This window comes from Aptenodytes forsteri, unplaced genomic scaffold (genome assembly GCF_000699145.1).
Source record: "Aptenodytes forsteri isolate BGI_AS27 unplaced genomic scaffold, ASM69914v1 Scaffold146, whole genome shotgun sequence".
Taxonomy (NCBI): Eukaryota; Metazoa; Chordata; class Aves; order Sphenisciformes; family Spheniscidae; genus Aptenodytes; species Aptenodytes forsteri.
Genome location: NW_008795128.1, coordinates 4,676,202 through 4,698,321, shown reverse-complemented (window position 1 = coordinate 4,698,321; position 22,120 = coordinate 4,676,202). Strand labels below are relative to the sequence as shown.

Here is a 22,120-nt window from a genome sequence, read left to right as displayed (position 1 = left end):
TATTCTTTTTCACATCCTTGTTAGAACTGCCTGGTTATTAATTTTTTTCTGCTGTGAGCCTGCACGTGTCCCCTGGAGAGAAGGTGGTGGGAGGAGAGCAATGCAGGTGTAGCCTGAGCCTCGGCTGGGGAAAAGCATCACTGGGCTTGCCTCTGCCTGGTGCGTTTGAAGCCTTTTCCCTTTCTGGCTGGCACAGTGGAAGGGTTGGGGAGCAGGAAGCAACAGCAGGCAAAAGAAATGCCTGTGTCACCAAGGGGCAAGCGTGCCTGTCTGCTGCCAGCTCTGAAACAGCTGGCAGTTGCTGACTCCGGTGGGATTGAGTCTGCCGGTTCCTGGTGCTGCAGCAGGGCTGGCAGCCTGGGTGGCAGCGCAGCCTGCCTGCGCAGCCAGTGCCCTTTAAACGGAGCCTGGGGCTTTACAGCTTAGGCATGTAGTCAGTTTAATCACATCCAAGTAGAAGAGATGTGGTTTGTTCTTCTGGCGGTGCTGTGGCTCGTCTGCGAGACCAGCGTGTCAAGCTGGCCGCTGCGCCGTGACCCGCAGGACCTTCCCCTCGCCCGCTGAGGACAGGCGCCCAGCTCTGGCCATGACACAGGCAACAGGACTGACTGGGGCTCCCCCACTGAGTGGCCTTGGCTTTACAAGACCGTTGGGAATAAAAGCCGGCTCTTAGGCTGTACTAGCCGCCAGCCTTGCAGCCGCAGGGGGTGAGGACAGGGGTGGTACGCCAGGAGCAAGTTGTTGAGGCTTTATTTGGGAAAGGGCTGGAAAGACATTGCTAATCACCGTGAAGCCAGGCGCAGCTCCACCCAACTGGTCCCTAGCAGACAGCTTTTGTTTAATACAGCCAAAGCTCACCAATATCGCTCTGCTTCTGCACTAAGCAACAACACAGGTTTAGATCTAGACAGTAGTTTTAGCCTGCTCTCTGCTAGAGACGTGGTGGTGGAGCAGTGCCAGGATGGAGCAGACCTCTTCTGGGCATTTCTTTGATGGTTAGATGGCTACAGAAATGCTGGCTCTGCAGTTTTTTGGAAGGTGTACTGCTATGCTTAAGCAGGAGGACTGTGTGCCATCATTTTCAGATAATCCTTCCCAGCCTAACCAGTCCTTAGCTCAAAACTTGCCTACAAGGGTTTAGGTACCTGGAGTAAACCGAGCTCGGTTTTGGTCTCCATGTGCCCTCTGCCGGGCGGCATCAGCTGGAGGCAACCGCTGAGTCAGAGCCCGCGGAGATTTTCTTAACCGAGCACAGCCCCTTTTAGAGCTAAAATTCGTTTCTACTAACGCAGCACCCTTCTCCCTGCCAAGAAAGCAAGCCTCGAGCTGGAGCGCACCGCAGCCATTGCACAGAGCCACGCTCAGAAACCCCTCCCGGGGCTGGGGACTTTCTGTGGGCACCGCACCATCCCCTGTGCCTGTGGGATGCACTGTCCCCGCCTGGTACATACAGCTAAGGAGACAAGAGATTTTATTGTGTTTTATTTAGTAAAATGTTAAAATAAATAAATACAAATTGATCAGATGCTCTGTACCCCCTCCCCCCAACTTTAATTTGCTAAAATCTAAACACATTTGTACCAAAACTGAAACCACAAGGGACTTGAAGGCAGCAAAGAGACTGCAGATCACTATGAGCATCAGGCTAAAAAAAATAGAGATATTTTAAAAACCCAAACCAGCTCATGAATCAGTGTTCTCATGATGTGATTCTGTGACAACAAAGTGGTACCGGTCAGAAAGGGCATTTTACACCAGGGCCTGCAAGGACAGGAGATTGGCAGGGAGAGGGGCAGCACAGGCGGCACCGGCTCACAGAGGGCAGAGCCATGGCTTCGCTGTGCGGAAACCCAGCCGGGAGAGAAGCTGCCACCGTCCCCTGGCAGCACCGGGCCCACGGCCGCGGGGGGCTGCACCGCCAGAACTGGGGGCTGTTCACCAAAAGCACCTGGAGAAAGTCGGGCAGGCTGTGGAGGGACCGGGGCTGGGACACGGCGCCCTTCAGCATCAGCTCCTGGTCCGACCCCAAGCCAGGACTCCCGCTGTACAGCTTGGTCTCGGGTAAAACGCTGGGGGTGTGGGGGGACAGGACGAAGCACGGCACGTAGGTGGGGTGGTGGCATCAACAAGTTTACTGAGATGGTGCTGGCACGATCACAGGAACGTAAAGCTGTGATCGAGGCCTGAGTATTTTCTCTATACAAGCAGAGCTGCCTTCACAACCCGCCTGCCCTCAGCTGTGGACGACACGGTGGGTGTTTGCAGATTAGAGCCAGTCAGCCCCCCAAAAGACGAAGTACCACACGGGAAGCCACCCCACCACTGCACCAGGCCCTCCCAGGCAAGCTGCAGCTCACCACCACTTCTCTGCACCACGGGCTCCACTGCTGTTAACACTGCAAAGTTGTTCCCTTCCTCCGCAGGAGCCTGAACAGGTTGGCACTAGCTGTCTTCCTCCCGGTTACCTTGCTTAATCTCTTCTTAATGTAAGTTTGCAACAGCACCCCTGTGCTTTGTTTCTGTGGGACTATGAAAGGCGGCCAAGGCACCTCTGCCAGTGTAAAAGGGTGCTTGGGGGAGCCCTGCAGCTCTAACTGCAGTGAAGCAGTCCGTGGGGCACGACCGCCTGTTGGCTCTGGTCACGTGGGGCTGCCGGGAAGATGCCTGAGCCTCAGGGGTTTATGTGGTAGCAAAAACCCTCCATGAGGAGGGTCTTGGCTGCCTGTCACATATGGCATCAGGAACAACTCGGAGACAATGTACCTTCTGGAAGGGAGAGCTGGTGGGTAAGACGCTACTCCTGGCTCTAGAGTCAATCACTGTTTTGACGCCAGTGATAATTAAAGAAACATATGAGACTATGATTAGAAATTACACATTAGCCCAGAACAAGCAGAAACATGCAGCCTCCTGCCGCACCCAGCATGGAGCGTGACTGTACCTCTTCTTTCAACAGTGCCTGCTCCCAGTGCCTGCAGCCCATGAAAAACAGCTCTTGCAGTGTCAGAGCTGCCGGTACCCGCTTTACGGAGGGGAATGCAAGGCACAGGGGGATTCTTCCTTTCTCTTTTAAAAAAGTGCCCTCCCCCCCTCAATTTTGGCATGCCCTGCCTGATAGATCTGGATAACAAGCAAGGGGAGCCCCCTGCCCTTGCTTGCATGGGCACAGCGTTTTCCCAGTGCTGCTGCAGTATCAATCCTGAGCGCTGGTGATCCAAAATTAAGGGTGGCCACTGAACACAGCCCCAGGAGCTGGCCTCTGCCAGTGCTGGACCTGCATAAGCCACTGCCAGACCCGCATAAGCCACTGCCTCCCTTCCCCGCCTGAGCTACACCCCCAAGGCCATTCTGGTTGCTCACTAAGAAAAGTGCTTTCTCAAAGCTCAGAGGCAACAATACTTCATTTCTTTTCCAACAACACAAATAAAAGAAGGCAGGCAACAAAAGGGCAGGAATCGGTCGAGGTCTGTATTTTCCGGCGTAAATTTAGGAAAAAGAAAAAAGATGCAAATTCCCCAGGTGGTGAAAAGTCTGCTCAGTGCCAGCAGACTGATACCGCTCACTGCTCGCTGCTTTCTGCTGCTGCCTTTCCGTGCCACCTCTCCACCCAGGACAGACAGAGCCAAGCTTACAAGGCTTCCGAGTTCCCCAGGCACCCCCGACAGTAAACATGCTCTTAAGTACTTCTTCCTTCCTAGATGGGACTGGGCTGAGTTTCTCTGCCTGAAGCATTTGACACTTGCATGGATACTGCAGAGTGAAGAAGAACAGACACAGAGAGCTTACGACCCTGCTAACACACTATAGCCGGGACAGCCATTCTCCCAGGAGAGTCCCCATGGACTGTTGCTTAATGTAGCCTCGATGCAGACCCTCAGCACGGCTCTCCAGGCTCAGCTCCCGAAGGGTTATGTTAAACTTACCACATGCCCCTAGCTGCCCTGGTGAACCGCCTTTTTACATGTGTCCCTAAATAAACCAGATCCTAAGAAAACAGGGAGGCGTTGCTGCACAGAGGGGTTTTGACACAGAACTGCCAGACGTGATGGCCCAGAGAACAGGAACCTTGCACAGATACTCCAAGAGACAGCCGAGAAGCACCTGACTCACAGGTCCTGCCCGGCATCATCTCCCCCGCTCACTCGGGACCCAGGACCTCTGGAAGCTGACACTGGTTTCAACTAGGCTGATCGTGACACTTGAACTAGGAAGGTGCAACCACACTGATGAGCTGAACCTTTGGCTAGTCCCGGGAATATTTCTAGCCAGGGAAATTTTTAATTAATTCAGTCCAGATCAGAGCAGGCTCTGGCTGCCCCAAGGTCTGCTTGATCTGCCTTGTCCCACGTTGTAGCACAGAAGTCAAACAAGGCTCTGGTCAGGATGGGGTGACTCGGCAGCAGAAGCAGAGCTAGGGATGACTTAGTGCCCACTTCCTTCCCCATCTCCAGCTGAGAAGCTCTTTTCTCCCACCACACTTGGTCCTTTTGGAACACAGAGCAACCCAAGTCAGAAATCGAGGTAGGATGAAGAGCCTTTTTGTTCTTTCCATTGTTCTTTCAAACCCTGTAACTGCAGGGATACCTGTCTCCTCACAACAGAGCCCTATTTCACTCCTGGATTTTTCCTACCCGCACTTTCCCTCCTTCTCATCGCTTTCCGTTTCTTCTCTCTGCTCTGCTTTACCCCACGTAATCTTCCTTTCTTTTGCTCCTCCTGCTTCCCTTCTTCCTTTCCCCTGTCTCCAGCCCTGTACCCCTTCTCATTGCCCTTACTTCTCAAAAGAGGCTTCTGTCCTTTCCTTTGTCCCTGCAGCACCCACCTCTGGCCAGGGGAGATGAGAAGCCCTGGCCTGACTGTTCTCATGCGACAGACTTCAGCGCAGCACAGCATTTTTCACAGCACCAACGCTCTTGGCGAGCCTGTTTTCCATTCACTACTCAGGTAGTTTAGTAATACTGACAGGGGATACAGACAGACCCTCACACAGGTAAGGTCTTGGTTTTCTGAAACAAGCCCACATCTTAAATTAACCTCTAGGAGAGGTGTTTGTCTTTTCATGGGTCTATAATTACCAAGCTTACCAGTGCATGGTATAAATAATTTTCTTTATTGGCAAGTTTCAACTATGTGCTCAGCCTATACAAGACACAACGATGCAGAAAGTTCTTGTCCCAGATAAAAGATAAACATGGGGGAAATGGGAGCTAAGGGTAAAGGATAGATAGAGTCATATTTTTCAAGTATTACATTCCATTCTGTAGGTGTTACAAACAGGACTGAGGCTTAAAGTAAGACAGCAATAACCTGGAGACAAGATGTCTGCAGCTCTTGTGTTTTCCTAATCCCACCTGATTTTTAGGGCATTCCCTGGTCCAGATCTGACCACTGAAAACAAGGATCCAACAGCGTGTTGCTGCGAGGCTTGCTCACATGCCCTCAGAACCAGTACCTAGCTGGCTGTTGGAAGGGTTCTTCGGAGACCTTTTGCCTTCTGAATGCCAGAAACTACAGAATCCACATAGTGCTTGGGAATGGCCTTTGCTGAGGTAGTTTGTTGGCCAGGCAAGCCTAAGTGCCAAATGAATTAGCTGCACGACAAAACATCTTCATATTTCTCCAGGTTCCTGACTCTTCTGAAGAGTTTCTACATACTTGTCAGAAAACTCTGCAGTAACCCAGCAAGGCTGAACTTGCCCTGGATCTTCAGAATCCCAAGGGAGGACAAATGGAGGTGAAGAAGGGTCAAGACAGTTCTGAAAAGACACAACAAATTCTGCCCACAGGGGCATGGTCCACAAGGAAGTGTAATATCGGTATTTCAGCGGTTATCTGAGCAGCTCACTGAGAGAGGCCCTCAGTAAAAGAGTGAATTTTGGTTTGACATCTGAATATGATATTTTAAAAACATGTTTCATTAAAAAACGTGTATTCATCATTAGTGCTTCAGAAGCAAAGAGGGCAGGGTGCAACCCAGCTGGGGAAAAAAAAGAGAGAGAAACATGTGCACTGCAAATTCACAAATATTTTCCACTGTATCCACATGGGAAGGACATTTCAGAGTTTACTAATCCCTGTATTGTGGGCTGCCACAGCTTGGTGGGGCTAAGGGGGAGATTTCACTCTGGGTCCTCCTGAATGCTGATCATGCTGCTTTTCAGGGCTGTCTCTGCAACAGTACAGGGAAGAAGATGATTTGAAGCCAAGGAGGTGAGAATTAGGGTTCACATTTCTAGACAGCTGGAATACAGACTTGCTTTCTTAAGCCTGGTCAGCTAGGAAGGATAAAATACAATATTGTTTTTTCTACCAACAACAAAGCCAACAGATCTGCCCATAAAATTATCACCTCTTTAATTTCTAGGTTAGCAGCTTTTAATTCATATCCCCACCGACAGAAACTTGCTTGCAACAAAGAACAAAGTCCTTGTTTTGCTCATGCAAACCATTAGTTCATCCTACCAACATGGTAACATGGCTAACGATGGCTAATGATGTCCTCAAAGAATCATCCATGCTACTCACCCCATCTGCCAGTCATCCCTAGAAGTATTACCTTTACCACGTTTTGTACAGCACTAAAACCACTGCTGGCTCTAAACGAAGATAATGAGAATACTAATGATAATACTAATTCTTCTAGCCAGGTCACATGCTCGCTTTCCCACTCTGACCACAACACACCTTTCCAGCTGTTTAAAGAACAGATTGCAAGGAGAAGGGAAAAAACTACTTCTGCAACGCTTACTCTATTTCTGAGCAAAGAAGCAGGGTGACTTCTTAAAGCCCTTAGCACTGGGCTGAGAGCCAGGACCGTCTCCGATATGAGCTTCCTCTGTGGTCTCATCTCCTCCTTTATAGCAGAGATTTAAAAGCCACTTATTTCCCACCAATGACAAGCAATGACATAAGAATTAGTTAATATCTTGATGGTGGTTTGGAAATACAAAACGCCAGTCATTCTGACAGCTTCCCAAAGAGCAGAAGTTTTAGTACAAACTCACTCTATCTCAAATATTACATGAGAAAAAAAAACCCCACACAATCCAAACCCAGAAGACAAGCTTGAGCTTTAAGCTGTCAAAGAGTTTAAATTTCTCCCTTGATTGGAACCTCTTAGAGCAGCTAGAAAAAAACCATTTTCCTCTGTTTTTAGCAAATGCCAATTCCCCTTCCACCCTATTGTTGCTAATTGGGCAGAGACAACCCCAATTTACTTGTGTCTATGTAGCAGCATCATTGCCAGTGTCAGTGCAGCCCTGGGAATGCTCCTTGCCTATTGACTGATACTGCTGCAGAGCCAGGAGGGAAAGCATCCAAACAGGATCAGCGAGAGAGAGAGAAAACTACCTAGCAGCATTAAAAAGTCTAAGTTAAGATGATTTCTCTGCCAGGTAATGATTAAGTAAAAGCGTCCTTTTACGTCTGGAACACAAATGCTGTAACAAAAGGGACATAAAAGTCTATACTTATCTACTGGGATTCTGGAGACAAACACATGCCTCAGAAAAGCAGTAATAGCTGTTTCAACATCTCCTGGCTGGTTAACTGCGCTCAAATTTAAATACGGCTACCAGTGAACTTCACTTCCATCCCCTACTGAATTGGCAAAGAAAACAGAAGGACTATCAAGTCTTCAGGCATAGCTTGCTACCCCCAAATAGTGCCGTGCTTCCAAGAGAGCTCAGAAGGTAACACCAGAAATAAGAACATGAGAATCATGAAGACTCAGTGCACCTATCGCTAGAGACTGTCTCTTACCAGGAACATACTCGATGCTTCAGAAGATGATGTTAAGAATTACCCAAGCGGCCAACTAGAGAACAACCTGGCCAAAAAGGCAGTTTCTCCTGAGTATCTGGTCGCTAGCTGCTGGCTCATATTCTAAAGAAAGAAGGTTCATGTTCAGTTCGTTTTTTCTCTTCATCCCTTGAAATACATAGTCCTTTGTTTAAATGCTATGGGTTGCTGGCCCAGTGCTGCCCTATGGTAATGACCCCCACTGGTAACTGGGTTGATGTGAGGACATTTTTAGTTTGATCAGTTTTGACGTCGTCTGCCCAGCTGTCTCCCTGCCACTTGTGCTAACTTATCCTTCCAGCTCTGCTAGTTCCAGAACAGAACTCAAACATCAAAAGACAGAGTCGAGGTTATCACAGGTTCAGCTGAGAAGTGCATGTAAGAGCCACTTTCCCAACTACAGACAAATGTGAGAACTTGGGATATCAGTTCTGAGCTCAGAGCTGAAAATAGTGCACACTCCTATAGAAGGAATAAAAGTCCTTAAAGGGCAGAAGGGCAACCTAAAGGAAAGGGAAGAAAACAGCTCCAAGAATCCCACAGAAGCATACTTGGCTGTGGCAGCAAAGAGACTCTCTCAGGCTATGTAATGTCTGGAGTATTCACTTCTTCTTGCTCAGAAATGCATCCTTGAAATCCAAAGCTTTTCTATTTTCCACTAGAACCAGCTGAGCAGGTCTGCCTCGCCACCTGATACATGCTCTCAAGGGCGCCATACCAGGGACTCTGCCTCACATTGTGTGTGTAGAGGCTCAACTCTGTTCCCACTGGAAGTAAAGAGAGTTTTCCCAGTACTTCCAGTAGAAACGGGGTTTGCCCAAATGTTTATATGCAGTAGTGAAACTAGGCAGCTCCGGGACATGACCCTAAGTGACCACAATCGGCACTCTAAACTGAGACAGACCCCACAATAATAGGAAGCACAAGGCAAGCTTTGCTATCTAGAGTGAAAAGATTATACATAAGAGATGAACTTCTTAAACAAGAGGATATAACAGAAGGCGATTTCAGTCCAACCAACTCACTGTCTTTCATTCTCAAGCTCTAATCAGTCCATATCACAAAACTATAAAAGCCCTAAACAAGCATGCTGCCAATTGCTTTTCTCTGGGTTACAAACACACGAAAGAATGGGGGAGATATGGTAACAGCAGAGACAAGCCTGGCAGATCCTCCAGGTGGGGTGAGATCCAGCACTGTAGGATTTGATTCTCTTTAGAGTTTAGCCAGTAGCATGTATGGTACAATCTATGGAAACTGTCCCATTGGATTTTAAAACACAAACACAGCAGAATGTCATCATAAATAAGCAAAGTCTGTGTTAAAAAATTCTAAGTACACAGCATTTTCTCCAGTTCTGACACCTTTTTAATAGAAATCACTTGTTTAGGAAACAAATAGCACTTTTGTAATTTTTTTTTACAATGTTTCTTACCTTGATCTTATTTTAAGTAACACTAGGAAGACCTCAATATCTTTTATTTTCCTTTTTAATTTAAAAAAGTTGTTTTTTTTCCCCCAGATACAAAGATTTTGCCCTTGCATAAAAAAACAGTGCCCAAAACGATGACACAAGGACTCACAAAGACTCACTGTATCTCACTGACACTATTACTTCTAATCTATACCATGCAAGGTCCCATCTACCTCTTTAATTAGACTGTCAGCCTGAAAAACAGCTTTTCTATTCCTTATTTAGTTCTTGTTACCAAAAGAAGAGAAAGGAAGTGAAAGAAAAGGACATTTCTCTGTTCAGTTCACACATCTGGGTCATGTGCTACTTTGTTCAGGATACCTTTGTTGTTTATAAATATAGAAAAGGGTTGGAAACTCATTTTCAAGTAATCGATGCACATTTTCTCTTGGGACACCTCCGCCCAATGCTCCAAGCTGACCCTGGATTCTGGCCCTCTATTTTCCCATTCCCAACACAGGCTTTCTGGATGAGTGTGAGGACCCAAACCAATTCTGCAAAGCATGTCTGTTGTTTAATGTGAAGAAATAGGATTAACCCAAAGCTGTTGGGACAGTAGATCCTCAGTCTGTACATGTGCTGGTTACTCAGTGAAAAGTCCATCTCCTTTCCTTTTGTACATCTCCTGTCTAAACAATAGTAAATACTGCTTATTTGATAAGACTTGTCCCTTCTGGGCACTGGGATTTGATAATTTATATTTCTGTTTTTTTGGTTTAATAGTACTGAGAGTTTAGAAACAGGAAAAGCCCACAGGCTCTTTGGACTTGTTTTTGTTTTACCCTAGCTAAACAAACTGTTCTGCAAATAAGGATTTGAAACCTGCTCTCCTCCCCCATCCCTGCTCCTCACCCCAAACAAAAATAAAACAAACCTATAGTGGCTGTGGAGGCTGCTGCAGGCACACACTGGTGTAAAATATAGAGAGAGTAAATATATTATTTCACTTGGCATGGTGCTGGCAAAGAACCCCCAGCTGGCACTATTCATGTAACATGATCCAAACTTTGCATGTACACACAGAATAAGAAGGATCAATTGGCAAACTCCGGTGCCGCCTGGCACAAGCATCTTCACGCTCTCTCTGGAACCAAAGAACTAAAGAATTCTGCACTTTCCAGAAGAAATCCGGTTTTGCTTTTCTAGAGTTTCATTATTTTGCTCTTCCTCCTCGCCGCCACCTCCCTTGGCTCCTTCTTAACTTCACTGTGTTATTTAGTCTCATCGCCCTTGTTACAGTTCACCATGCAGCTCTGGGAAGGGGAGGGGGCTAAGGTGGAGGTGGCAGCATTAGTATTGTTAGTGGAGTCCATGCCATTGGAGATGGCTACTGAATTGACCTCAGAGTTTATGGGTTTTGAAAGGTCGATGCCTTGGATGAGGCGGATCAGCTGTTTTACCTTCTCCAAGGAGCTGTGCATCTCCTTCTGTTTTGCAAGGATGGTATTCTTCATTTCCATGCATTTCTGCAGCAAAACAGAAAAGCAGTAATAAGTTTAAGCTTATGAATGAAAGAAGGTAAGAGAAGGAATATGATGTTCACAGATCTAAATGTAAGTATGCAGAAAAGGCTGCAGATACAATTTCACTTTCCCAGCCTAGAAGAAAAAGAGTCTCAGGGCTGTGTTCACGGGAGAATGCGTATTTGCAGGCTGAGGAATTAAACTGCCAGTACATAGCTGTCACCTGGTGTGGCCCCCTTTCATCCCAAGGTGTTTTGCAAATCCACACAGACAGCTCCATCCTTTTGTGTTCCTTTTGAAGGGAAACTTCCAAGTATACGTTCTTATTATTTTTCTGTTAGTATTGCATTGCTGAAATTTCTTTAGCTTAAATCTGCAAACTCAGGCATCCTACTGCAGCTGACTGCTGACAGTGTGTATGTATGCCGCTAATGGGATACAGCCTTTGCTTTCACATACATTTTAGCAGGAACATCACTTCCTCCTCTCAATAAATAAAGGGGCACTTGAAAAGAAAACCCAGCCCTTCTTCACTTGAAAATCTTATTTTGTGGCCACTTCTTTCTCTTAGAAGCGGTAGTAACCTAGCTAGCTCATCAGTTAAGAGTCAGGATAAGATAACTTTAAAAAAAGCCCACAAATGATGTTTCAAGGGTGAAAAACTGCTTATATCTATATTTGAAACTCTCAAAAAGGAGGAGATGGTAGCTATGTCTGTCACATTCAGGTTCTTACATGAAGATGGCAACCTTCCTACATTTTTAAACCTTTTATCTACACTGATCTCCAGACACTGTTGGTTTCAGCTTTACTATTTTCACATGCAGCTTGTAGCATCATAAAAACGCCACAAAATTTAAACCTAATGTGTCTTTTTTGGACAGTTCCAATGAAGGTATAAACAATGACTTGATCATAGAAAATAAACCATTCTCCTTACCTACTGTCAATCCCTCATGTTAAGGGCTTGCACCTGCCCGGGTACATCACTGAGAAACAGTGTTAGTGCTCTAGTGCTGCTCAGGTTATGCCCAGCTACTGCTAACCAGAAGATGACAGCCTCCAGAACTGCTAACCAGCACCTCTCACCACTTGTTTGCTCACAACCATTTTATTTGTATCGCCAGCATTTAGGGGTCTTTAAACATTGGACACTTACTTTTGTTCTAATAGCTAAAGACAGGCAGACCAGAAAGTGCATCTGTATTTAAAAAGAAAAGTCTGTACTTATGCATCCGGCCTTACAGATGCTGCCACATAAAAGATTTCAGTATTTTTCATTCTGTAATACCGACTAGGGCTACGCTAAATGAGGGGCTCAAACTTTACACTGGCAACTCAAGAGCCTGATTTGCATATTAAGGTGAGAAGAGAGAGCGAATTAATATGTATGCTCCAATTACTGCAATAAACTAAGGTGGAAACTACAGCTTCTGGTTAGAAGTATAACATCGTCTAATTAATATTATGCAGAGGCATGAACAGTGTCCAGCTGCTGACTGCCAAGGCAACATGTCAAGAGCCCAAGAGCCAGTCATGAGTAAATGGTCACTTTTGTATTAGGAAGGTCTGGAAAGCGCACCAAGACTGTAATGCTTATTGCACACAGAGGCCCAACGATTCATATTTAAGTAAGCCACTGGAGAATTTGACTTAATCTACTGCCCACAGACAATAATGCTCTGGGTCATGTTTGTCACCTGCTGATATTATAGGTCACCACACATCCACAATATACGGTCAGCATGGATCATGTGTAAGTGACTCAATCTAAGTATATGTTGGCTGTATTTCATTCCTGCTCCCCAAAGTCCTAAAAAGCAAAGGAAAGTGCTCACTCAGTTCTCAGTAAATCCAGTGGAAGACAGCTCTAGTACATGGAGTCACTCTGTAGTTTTCTCTCTGTATTCTGGCACCAGAACACAGGTGCAGAGCTATTTGGGAGGGCAATACTCACCGTTATAGAATTGCTGAGCTGTTTGACCTTCTGCTCTAGTTGTTCTCTTTCCTGTTTTAAATCTGAACTCCATTTAAGTAGTTTCTGTTTTTCCTCTTCTTTTGCTACAAAACAGAATATTAATCAGAATATTTAAAATGTTCCTGTTACAACAGTGGACAGAGGCTCTAAACTGGTTCATGTAAAGAGGGTAATTGTGTTTAAAGTCAATTCAACAACTTGTGCACTAAATCACACCCAAAATTTCACCTACACACACAAGCATCACAGAAGGCTTAACAAATGTTTAGACTGCTATTTTCACTTCACTACTGATTAAGGTTCCTCCCCTTTAACTTCCTTTTGTAAAGGAAGTACCATTCTATCCCATTCCCAGAATAACATCTTCCATTATTAAAAGTGAAACGAAAGTTTTGTTCCCCATTTTCCTACCTGCTTTATATGCAATATATGAATGAACAATTGCTAAAGTTCCTGGCCATGGGATTGCTTCTTCCTTCTTTAGCATCTGAAAGAAAAGCATTTGGAGATTTAGCTGGTATACAATCTACCTCTAGGAAAGCAAAAAGGAGGGAGAGGAAGAGGGAAAGACTGAGGATTTTCTTTTATGGCTATCATTAGTCTCAGCCCTGTTAACATGAAGCTTCGCAGACCTGTTCTGAGATTTAACAGAGGGAATTATTCACAACTGTATTGTGGCTCCCGCAAAGCAGGCCTGTTTCTTACAAATGTCAGCATTTTCTCAAATTCCCTCCATAGCCACAAATAAACTCTACTAATGAAACTGAACAACTTAAAAGAGGAATGGAAGGATAACATATCTGAACTCAAACTTGCCAGGAGACATACACATTACTTCATGGTTCAGACAAATTGCTGATCTTAGTTGTTCTGGGAGAAAACCTTTCATGGCACAGACCAGTCTCCACACCATATATTCAAACATCACGCTTCCTGGCTAGTAAAAGATGAAACCGTCCTATCTCCCCTTCTTATCAGAATCATCTTAATAGAGTTGTCAAACCCTCTTTATAAGGGTAAGCACCATTTATGTCTTTCAGATCCTTCCTACATATTCCTTCCTAACAAACTTTATTTTGAGAGGAAAGACACGTATTGTGTCTTTTTAATAAGTGAATCAGAGGGATGTCTCAGAAGATAGAGGACTCGGTCACTTTACAGTGAAATAACTCAGATGTTTTTCCCCCTAATTTTGTGGGAAACTATCACAGAAGTATGAAGAGGAGGGATAAGGTGAGAGTAGGCAAGAGCGGGAGTAGGGAAGTGGTAACACCCCCTCCTCACTTGCAGCTACTGACCAAGTCATTTGAGTTTTGCATTTTCATTCTGCTGAACAGCATATTCTGAACAGGCTGTTTTCTTACGTTACCATCTGGCTAACCGAAGGTCACGTGGGCGACCAAGAAATATGCTAAATCAGACAGAACACTAACAGCTTCAGGCTGCTGATTATCAGCAATCCTTTGCAGCTTCTGTAATCCCATGTAAGGGTTAGGAATACAATAGTTTACTTCTTTGTCTTGTAATCTCAATGCAATTATAAACAAAATATTAACATATCATCTGTTCACTTCAATTGCGTACTTTCAGAAAGGGATCGGGAAGGAAGAACAACCAAACTGTTCGCCTATCCTCGTTATACTGATGCTGGATGATATTATTAAAGAGATCACTGAAGACAACCTCTCTGATATTTGATTTATATGAGTAAACAGGGGCTTATATTTGCTCTATCTATTGAGGTAGGCTTGTGCAAATGTTTTATTTATTTGTCCAGAAGAATATACTAGCAATTTTTGAAGAAACAATGACCTTAAGATGAACAGGAAAATTTCTATGGGTCATAGAGAACCTTTCCCAAAAGTTTGTGTGCTTTGGCCCAGGAAAAAAGTAAGAACAAGGGTAACAAATACGGACCCCAAATCTGGGAGCAAGACTTAACAGTTTTGTATTTGCACGCATCCCAACAGAGGTAATTCGATCAAATTCACACAAGCCTTATTACAGATCAAATAGATTTGTTCAGTGTCAGAATGTCTTGATCTAAATAAGCCAAGTGATGTGGTTATTTTCTTTAATGTGGAAAATCTTTATAGTTCATTGTGTATAACTCTCCCTGTCTGTCAAACAATACCTGGTCTTGACATTTGGGACAGATCCACATGCCCTTGGGAATGGTTTTCAGAGGCGGGTCCAGACAGTCCAGGTGATAAACACGTGAACATGTGTCACACATCAGCAACTGCCCGCTTTTTCTGCAAACACTGCAAAAATCCTCATGGATATCGCCCTATAAAATTGAGGAGAAGGGGTGTGGGTGAGAGAAAGAGAGAGAGAGAGAAGGCAAAAAGTGAACTTTGACCTTTGACATCTACATCCTAGTTGAATGCAAAGTTTACAGCACAAACTATGTCTAAGGGGATTCCAAATGGTCAAACCCTTTTTAGGACGTGAAACAGGAAAACCAGGCAGGATGTCAGAAACACTGACATCTATCCTCCCAAACACTCCCTCTGTCCTCCCAAGGCAAAATGTTACAGCAAACACTTACTACTATAGCTTCTCTTAACAACTGCTACGCCATAGCCTGTATTCTTTAAGATTCCCCCTTTACCCTGCTTTTTTTTGCCTAAAGTGATGAGCTACCCACTTTCTTAACCCTTCTCATTTCTGGATGTAAGCACAACTCCACTTCGGGAATGCTGATGAGGCTGTCTCTTGCCAGTAATAGTATGTAAGAAACCCCAGTTGAGTGACTTAAAAAAACATTGTCAAATATTTAGGTCACCTTTAAAATGAAACTGGAAGGAAAAGGTGTTGTGCTTGCAAATGAAAAAGAACAGAATGAATTACGTTCTGAGACAATTCTTTTTACTTCACTTAGGTTACCTCAAATTGCACCAAAAAAGCTGTGACTCAAAATTTTCTCATTCTCTATAGTGAGTGGTTTATGTTTCATCACTAACATAGGCTGAGAGCCAGGATGAGGGAATACCAAGAGAGATTTTCTAACTAAGGGGTTTTTTAACGAAAGAATTGAAAACATTACTGGCAGTGTCTCTTAAAAAAACTAGGTTCAGTTACTATTCCATCACCATCAGAAAGAATTTTTTTCTACAGCCATTAGCTTCCCAGAAAGGTAGGTCCGATTTTTGCCACTTTTTCTTCTCTCTCTCTCCTCCTGTTACTCCCATCTCATGCTTGGGGTGGTGGTGGTGTTTCTACTTGGTTTTCTTTGGGTTTTGGATATTTGAACAAAGAGGCATGAAGGAAAGATGGCTCAGCATTCAGGGGAGGAGAGGGGCACGGCAGCCCTCTCCTCTCACTGCCTGTGGGCTGTCCTGGCAACTCGACACATTCAGGGCCCCACCTGGAGTCTGAAACACGTGCTTCCCACTGACTTTGGTCAAAGTTTCACACACACCAGATCTGCAAGATCACAATCTGAAGATATGTGTTGAGTCAAACCGCGCGTATACACTCCTCCTGTATGAAATATCGTGTGCAATGTTTCATTTTGACCCGTACAGTCTTTTCACGTGCATGAGTAAGTTCTGTCAATTTGGAGGGATAGCAGACTTGGCCGCGCACTTACACATTAAGCTGCCAGGCAAGAAAAATGACACTAATCTCTACTATGGATAAAATATTAAACATATTAGAAGAATGACACACAAGCAATCTGCTCAGGTTTCTACTTCCCAGCTCTATTGCTGATGAGGCCTTTCTTCAAAGGGAAGTCTATTCTTCTCTTAATTCCCAAGGTTAGCACTGATGTCATGTTCTGTAAAGGATCAATCTTTAGTGAATTTTCAGTGCCATGTTTTGGTTCTGTAACTCCCAGGGGTCATTGAGAGGTGGGTTATGGTATTATTTCATCCTTTAACACCAAAATGTTCCTCAGTGTTAAATGAAGAATTAAATGAGTGACATTTCATGCCTCTTGTGAAGTCATCTGTGTAACCAGGCTGGGAAGAACTTCTTTTCCTCTATCATGCATTCTGTGAGTACAAGGAAAAGAAGGCAGGCAGGAGATGTCATATAAGCTAAAACAAAATCCTCTGCAACCTAAGGAAAAATTTAAGAGGAAAATTCTCACATTTTAGAAGAAAATTCTCATTCTAGAGAATTACATGTGTGAAGATGCTCTGGTTGCCACAGACTACACGATGGCACTTGGTAACTGGCTCGGATGCAAAACTATTGATGTGTTGAAAACCAAACCTGTTTTGTCTAATACCCTGCAGAAGGAGACCTACGCAAGAGACACATGCAGTTGCTTCTTGAGGGGGAGACATTTAGAAATTTAGATCCAGAACCTTCTGAAATCAACTGAATGCTGCAAAACCTAAAGTGACACAGCTGGTCAGTGTGCAGTGTGGCTGAACGCATTGAGATGACAACACACATGCACAAAATCCACAGTCCTATTTCTGGTAATGCAAAATTCAGGGCATTTCCTCAGAATTAATAACCGGCCTCACCAAAATCCCAGCCACTGTTTGATTCCAAAGAAATGCGCCAGGTTTCATGGGCAGTTAATAAATATATGCATAAAGGGGGGCTGGATTTAATGTTGTGACACGCACCCCACTAACAGCTTCTGGACCAGCTCTGTGAAGGCTATAGGCAGCCAACTTAGGCTAGAGCAGAGCTCACTGAGGCTGCTCTAACACATGCTACAGGCTGAAGAGGCTGAAGAATAATTTCAGAACAGAGACCATAAAAGGTGATTTAATGTCACTTTTTACTCTACTTCCTCTGCACCAAGAGACCAGGAAAATAAATGAAAGCTTTTTGGATAGCTAACAGTTTTCTTTATTTTTATAAAGTGTCTAGAGCAGCAGGGCCTGGCTTTAGGCAATAGAACTGAATAATACAGTACCACATCAGAAGTACATATAGTTTGTGTGTTTGAATATGTACTATCTATACTTGTATGTACATTTCACTGGAACAACATAGGAAAACTAAATATTCTGCAACAGAGATTGTTCATGACCATATAAATAAAGATGACCATAATGTATGATGTAAGTGAATTAAGTTATCAGAAGCAATAATAATTCTGGCATTTCCTAACTTTTATGGGCTTGACTTTGCAATCTGACTGTTCTCTAATGCTCCTCTTAACTGAAACGTTGTTTTGATATAAAAAGTTTACTAATAAAAAGGCATTTTGTGACCACAGACTTGAACCATCACGAGAATAAAGATTTTTGCACTGTTCTTACTTCTGAGTAATTGACCGTCAAAGGCAATTGCTATCTTCCAGGTGAATATGCCACTACTGCGTGAGGGAGAATCACACATAACCAAGTGGTTCACAGCCAATTGCCAAATAGAAAAAAGAAAAGGGGGGGGGAAGAGAAGTTTTGCTCAATCCTGCCTAGTGCAATACTTCCGTCCTTTTTCCAGGTTCTATTCCTACTTTCTACCCTGCCATCCTTATCACCAATCCCATCTCAAGTTCCTGCTTCATCCTGCCTTCAAACTTTATTCCTGTCATTCAGAGAACGACAATTCAGGAGAAAGGCAAGAAGGTCGTTCTGGGCCTTGGTGCCTGGTGCCAAGCGCTTGGCCTGATTTGTAATTTTCATAGGTTGGCTAAAGACAAAGATTACTCAAGCGCTAAATATCAAATTTCTATTCTAAAGCCTATAGGAATTAGACCTTCTCAGCAAATTAATGCAAAAATACTTTAAAGATGAACAAAACTGCAGTTTTCTTCTACACCTGTCTGAAGAACTGCTCAATTGTTTTAACTGAGACTTCTGAAATAGCCTTTTACTTAGGCATGCACTTGTCGTGTTTTCATTTTTAAGTCCCCAAAAGCTGGAGGCTGTAACTACAGACAACATTTTCTATCCTATCTAGAATAAAGAGACCTTTCTATATTCACATCATCTGCTAACAGTGTAGACCCTCTTCAACATGACGTGGACTGGCCTCACTACCAAAAGAAGTGATCCTGCCTTCTCTATATGCCCAGACACTCATTTCTGTCCCCTGCATGAGGCTGGCAGAAGAACGTGTGTGTCTATAAAATTAACCAGATTAGGGCACGATCTTGGCTAAGACCAACAATTTTCAGCTATACCAGTTCCCCTATGCAGATCACAACGTGGCCTCAGATGTATCTGTGCTGGAACAACATAGAAGGTATTTCAGGGATGAGAAAAGACTGCTGGTGACAGGCAGGACAGTTCTTCTCAGTGGTAGCACTGGTCATAAACTGTGGCATGGGCATTTGAGTGTATACTGTATTCTACATTTAATTAAGCTGCAAGCTCCTTAAATGCAAAAGACCTAATTTTCCTCTTTGTCTTCATCTCCAGCATGACTCGAATTGTTGGTGTTTAAATATGTAGTACTTTTCCAGCATTATATAGCACTTTTCCAGCCAAGGATGCTAAAGGTTTTTACAAGTAGTGCTAAGTTCTCAAAACTCAGATGGGAAAAGGAAACACCATGCCAAATGTATAAATGGGGGAAACTGAATCACAAGAAAGGGATGTGACTGCACAAGCTTATACAGCAATTTTATGAGAACATATTAACAGAAGACTACCTTCCAGCCCACGATGGCAATGGGAAACCATTCATCTCTTTATGATTAGCAAGTAAGAATTATAACATGTAATGACAGAAGAACAGATCTCATATTTACTTCCTTTCCAGTATTTTGCTGTTTCTTAAGGTTCAAATTTTGTTTAATAGTTTATTTTTAATTAAAAACATATTTTTATGAGCACTTTGAAATATATTTTCTGCTTTTACATGTATTTTATTTTACACGGAATTCAATACCAAATATTTCTGAAAAGTCTACCAAATTAGCCCAATTGATAGCAAATACACATTGAATGGGACTTTGGGATAAAATTCTTTCAAAAAATTAAACGCACAAAAATGTTAGTGCTGTTGCATATGTATAAACTAAACAACTTGTCTGGAAATGTGTTAAAGGAGATTCATATATGATTCTAAAGGGGAAAGAGTGCTACTGTGCTATATTATAATATGCTCAGGTAAGAGAGAATGTTAATTACCTGCTGTGTAATCTTCCATTGTCTCCTTTAAAATACTTCTGTTTTCATTAATGACTATTAAAAGCAATCCAGAACCTAGGCCTAAATACTATCCAAATTCAGAAAATTCAGGGCATTCAGAACTAGATTGGAATGCTACAGAAATTCACTATTCGTCATTTAGCTTGCTGCCACCAGGCTCTGCAGAAAACAGAGCAACAACTCATTATACTGTTTTGAGAGCTCTTACACAGTGGGAAGAGACTCAGCAGTATACACACACACGTCAGAGATGGAAAAGACCCCCACCACATTATCCAGTCCTTCTCTTGGGGCCAATGTAAAAAATGTGCTCTCCAGCATGTTTGCTAGTTGTTTGTAGTGCTTACTTTTAAAAGTCCCCAGAGATGGAGCTGCCCCACCTTCTCCCTGAGGGGCTGTTCCACAGTCCCATTCATCTGGCTGTCAGGAAAGGGTTTTTAGCGTCAAGTGCTATTCTGTTCTCAAAAGTGACTATATAAAAAAGAACCTTTTAATTTCACATACATATTCCCTGGGTATCAGAATTGCATCTATTTATTTCAGTGACTCAGACACACTTGTACTATTTCTATTCCTGTTACCTCTGCAGAACAAATACAGTTCAGAGGCAAGAAGTTGGCTTCTATTCCCTGTTGTATGTGGCCAGTAGAGTTGGTCTCTCAGTCTATGTACTTACAGTGGTGCAACTGCATAGATGAAAATAAAGCAGCCCAACTCTTCCTTAAAGCCCATTTCAAATGGTTGGGCCTCAATTATATGTGATAATATGGTTTAAAAAAAAAAAAAAAGAGACCGCTCTGACTCAGATTGCAGAAGGAGTTTGCAGCACTGGTATGAAGAAATAAGCAAGCACCTTTTTATTTTTAAACTGTGCCCAGTAAGTACTAGTCATTAAAACGCAAGCACTTTACTGGAAGTACACTACAGCTCCTGAGAATTTTTATGCAATGAATTGTTTCACCCATACTGAACAGTCACAGTACACTTTCAGACAAACCATAGTGTACAGTCCCTTCATTGTGTCATTTTGGACCTACACAGCGACTCAGTCCAATTCTTCCCACACTATTTATCTTCTAAAGTTTATGCATGACCTTTAATTTTTTTCATCATGTTTTTGCAAGAAATAGAAACAATGAAATAACTGGATAGTTCTCAGCAACTTAAAAAAGGTTGTGCTTTGAGTAGCAAATCTTATCTTTGAATTAACTTAATGTAAGGACACTCGGTTCTTCATAAATTATAACAAAATGACCAGATCTCACTCAAGACAGATTTTGTGATCTGACCACAGGGGCAACGTATTTAGCTATGCCAGTACACCAGAACTGCCATAACCAGTGCTGTGAACACTGCTCCTGGCTGTCCTGGGTGATCCAAGCGGTTTCCCTCCTTCTCTCATTACAGAAACACCCCAACTTTTTGTTATTATGGTCTGTAAGTAATACTTTTCATTCTCCCCTTCCCCCTTCCCCCTTTTTCATGGATGACAGATTCAATTCAGTCAGACAAGATCTCAGACACTGCACAAAAGAAATGAACTCATCTAGCATGCCTGGTGCCTCCCAATGTTTCAATCCACTGAAGGAGTTATAAATAAAATCTCCACAGGATAAGAACATAGGTGCAGGAGGAAAAAGGAAGGGTGTTAAAAGAATGCTGGACCGTTTCACTGCACTGAATCAGGACAAATGATGAGTGTGACTACAGAAACAAAATCTGCAATGATTTTCCTTGTGGCTTTTCCTGCATTTCCTTCTGAAAGTAACCCCCTCCCCAAGAGTTACTTACGTCTGTGGAGCTGGGGCTAGGCAGGGACACAGGCTGAACAGCTGCGGGAAAAGTAAATGTGGTCTCTGTCTTTTCATTTTCAGGGGAGTCAGGATAACTGGACAGAGGGGACGTGGGGGTCAAAGCCCCGAACCCCAGCACCGTGTTGTATTTAGGTGGACGACCTACATATTAACAACAGGGAACACAAAAAAAGAAAAAAAAAAAAAGAAAGGAAAAATGATCTTACATACCTTTGGCCAGTGGTCCTCATTGGCTAGCGTGAAAAAGGAAACGATGTAGCACAGAGAGGAAGTTAATATAAAAGTTACAAGTGGAAGGACAGAAGCAAAGATTTAAACATTTTTTAGAAAACTTTAAGTAGAATTTTGCAAGGAAAGAACATTTAAAAGATGTATTTCAGAAGGAAATAGAAATAAGCTCTGCAGAGGGTCAAAGAATCACTCCCACAAAAGCAGCGTGGGGACACTTGCCACTCCTAGGAATGAGGCTATTCGGTTTTTAGGGAAAACATGTTGGCATCAAAGCTAGAGAGAAGCTA

General features: G+C 43.5%; 1 protein-coding gene across 1 annotated transcript in view; it reads right to left on the bottom strand.

Annotated features, from left to right (window-relative positions):
* Positions 1–9,145: 9,145 nt before the first annotated feature.
* PHF21A (PHD finger protein 21A) overlaps positions 9,146–22,120 on the bottom strand; it is a 130,409-nt gene continuing 117,434 nt past the window's right edge. The window contains exons 14-18 of the mRNA XM_009277530.1: positions 21,580–21,743; positions 14,850–15,005; positions 13,127–13,202; positions 12,695–12,798; positions 9,146–10,740 (exon numbers count right to left, since the gene is read on the bottom strand). Coding sequence (XP_009275805.1) covers positions 10,486–10,740; positions 12,695–12,798; positions 13,127–13,202; positions 14,850–15,005; positions 21,580–21,743 — 755 coding nt within the window. The 3' untranslated portion in view covers positions 9,146–10,485. The remainder of the gene's footprint in view (positions 10,741–12,694; positions 12,799–13,126; positions 13,203–14,849; positions 15,006–21,579; positions 21,744–22,120) is intronic.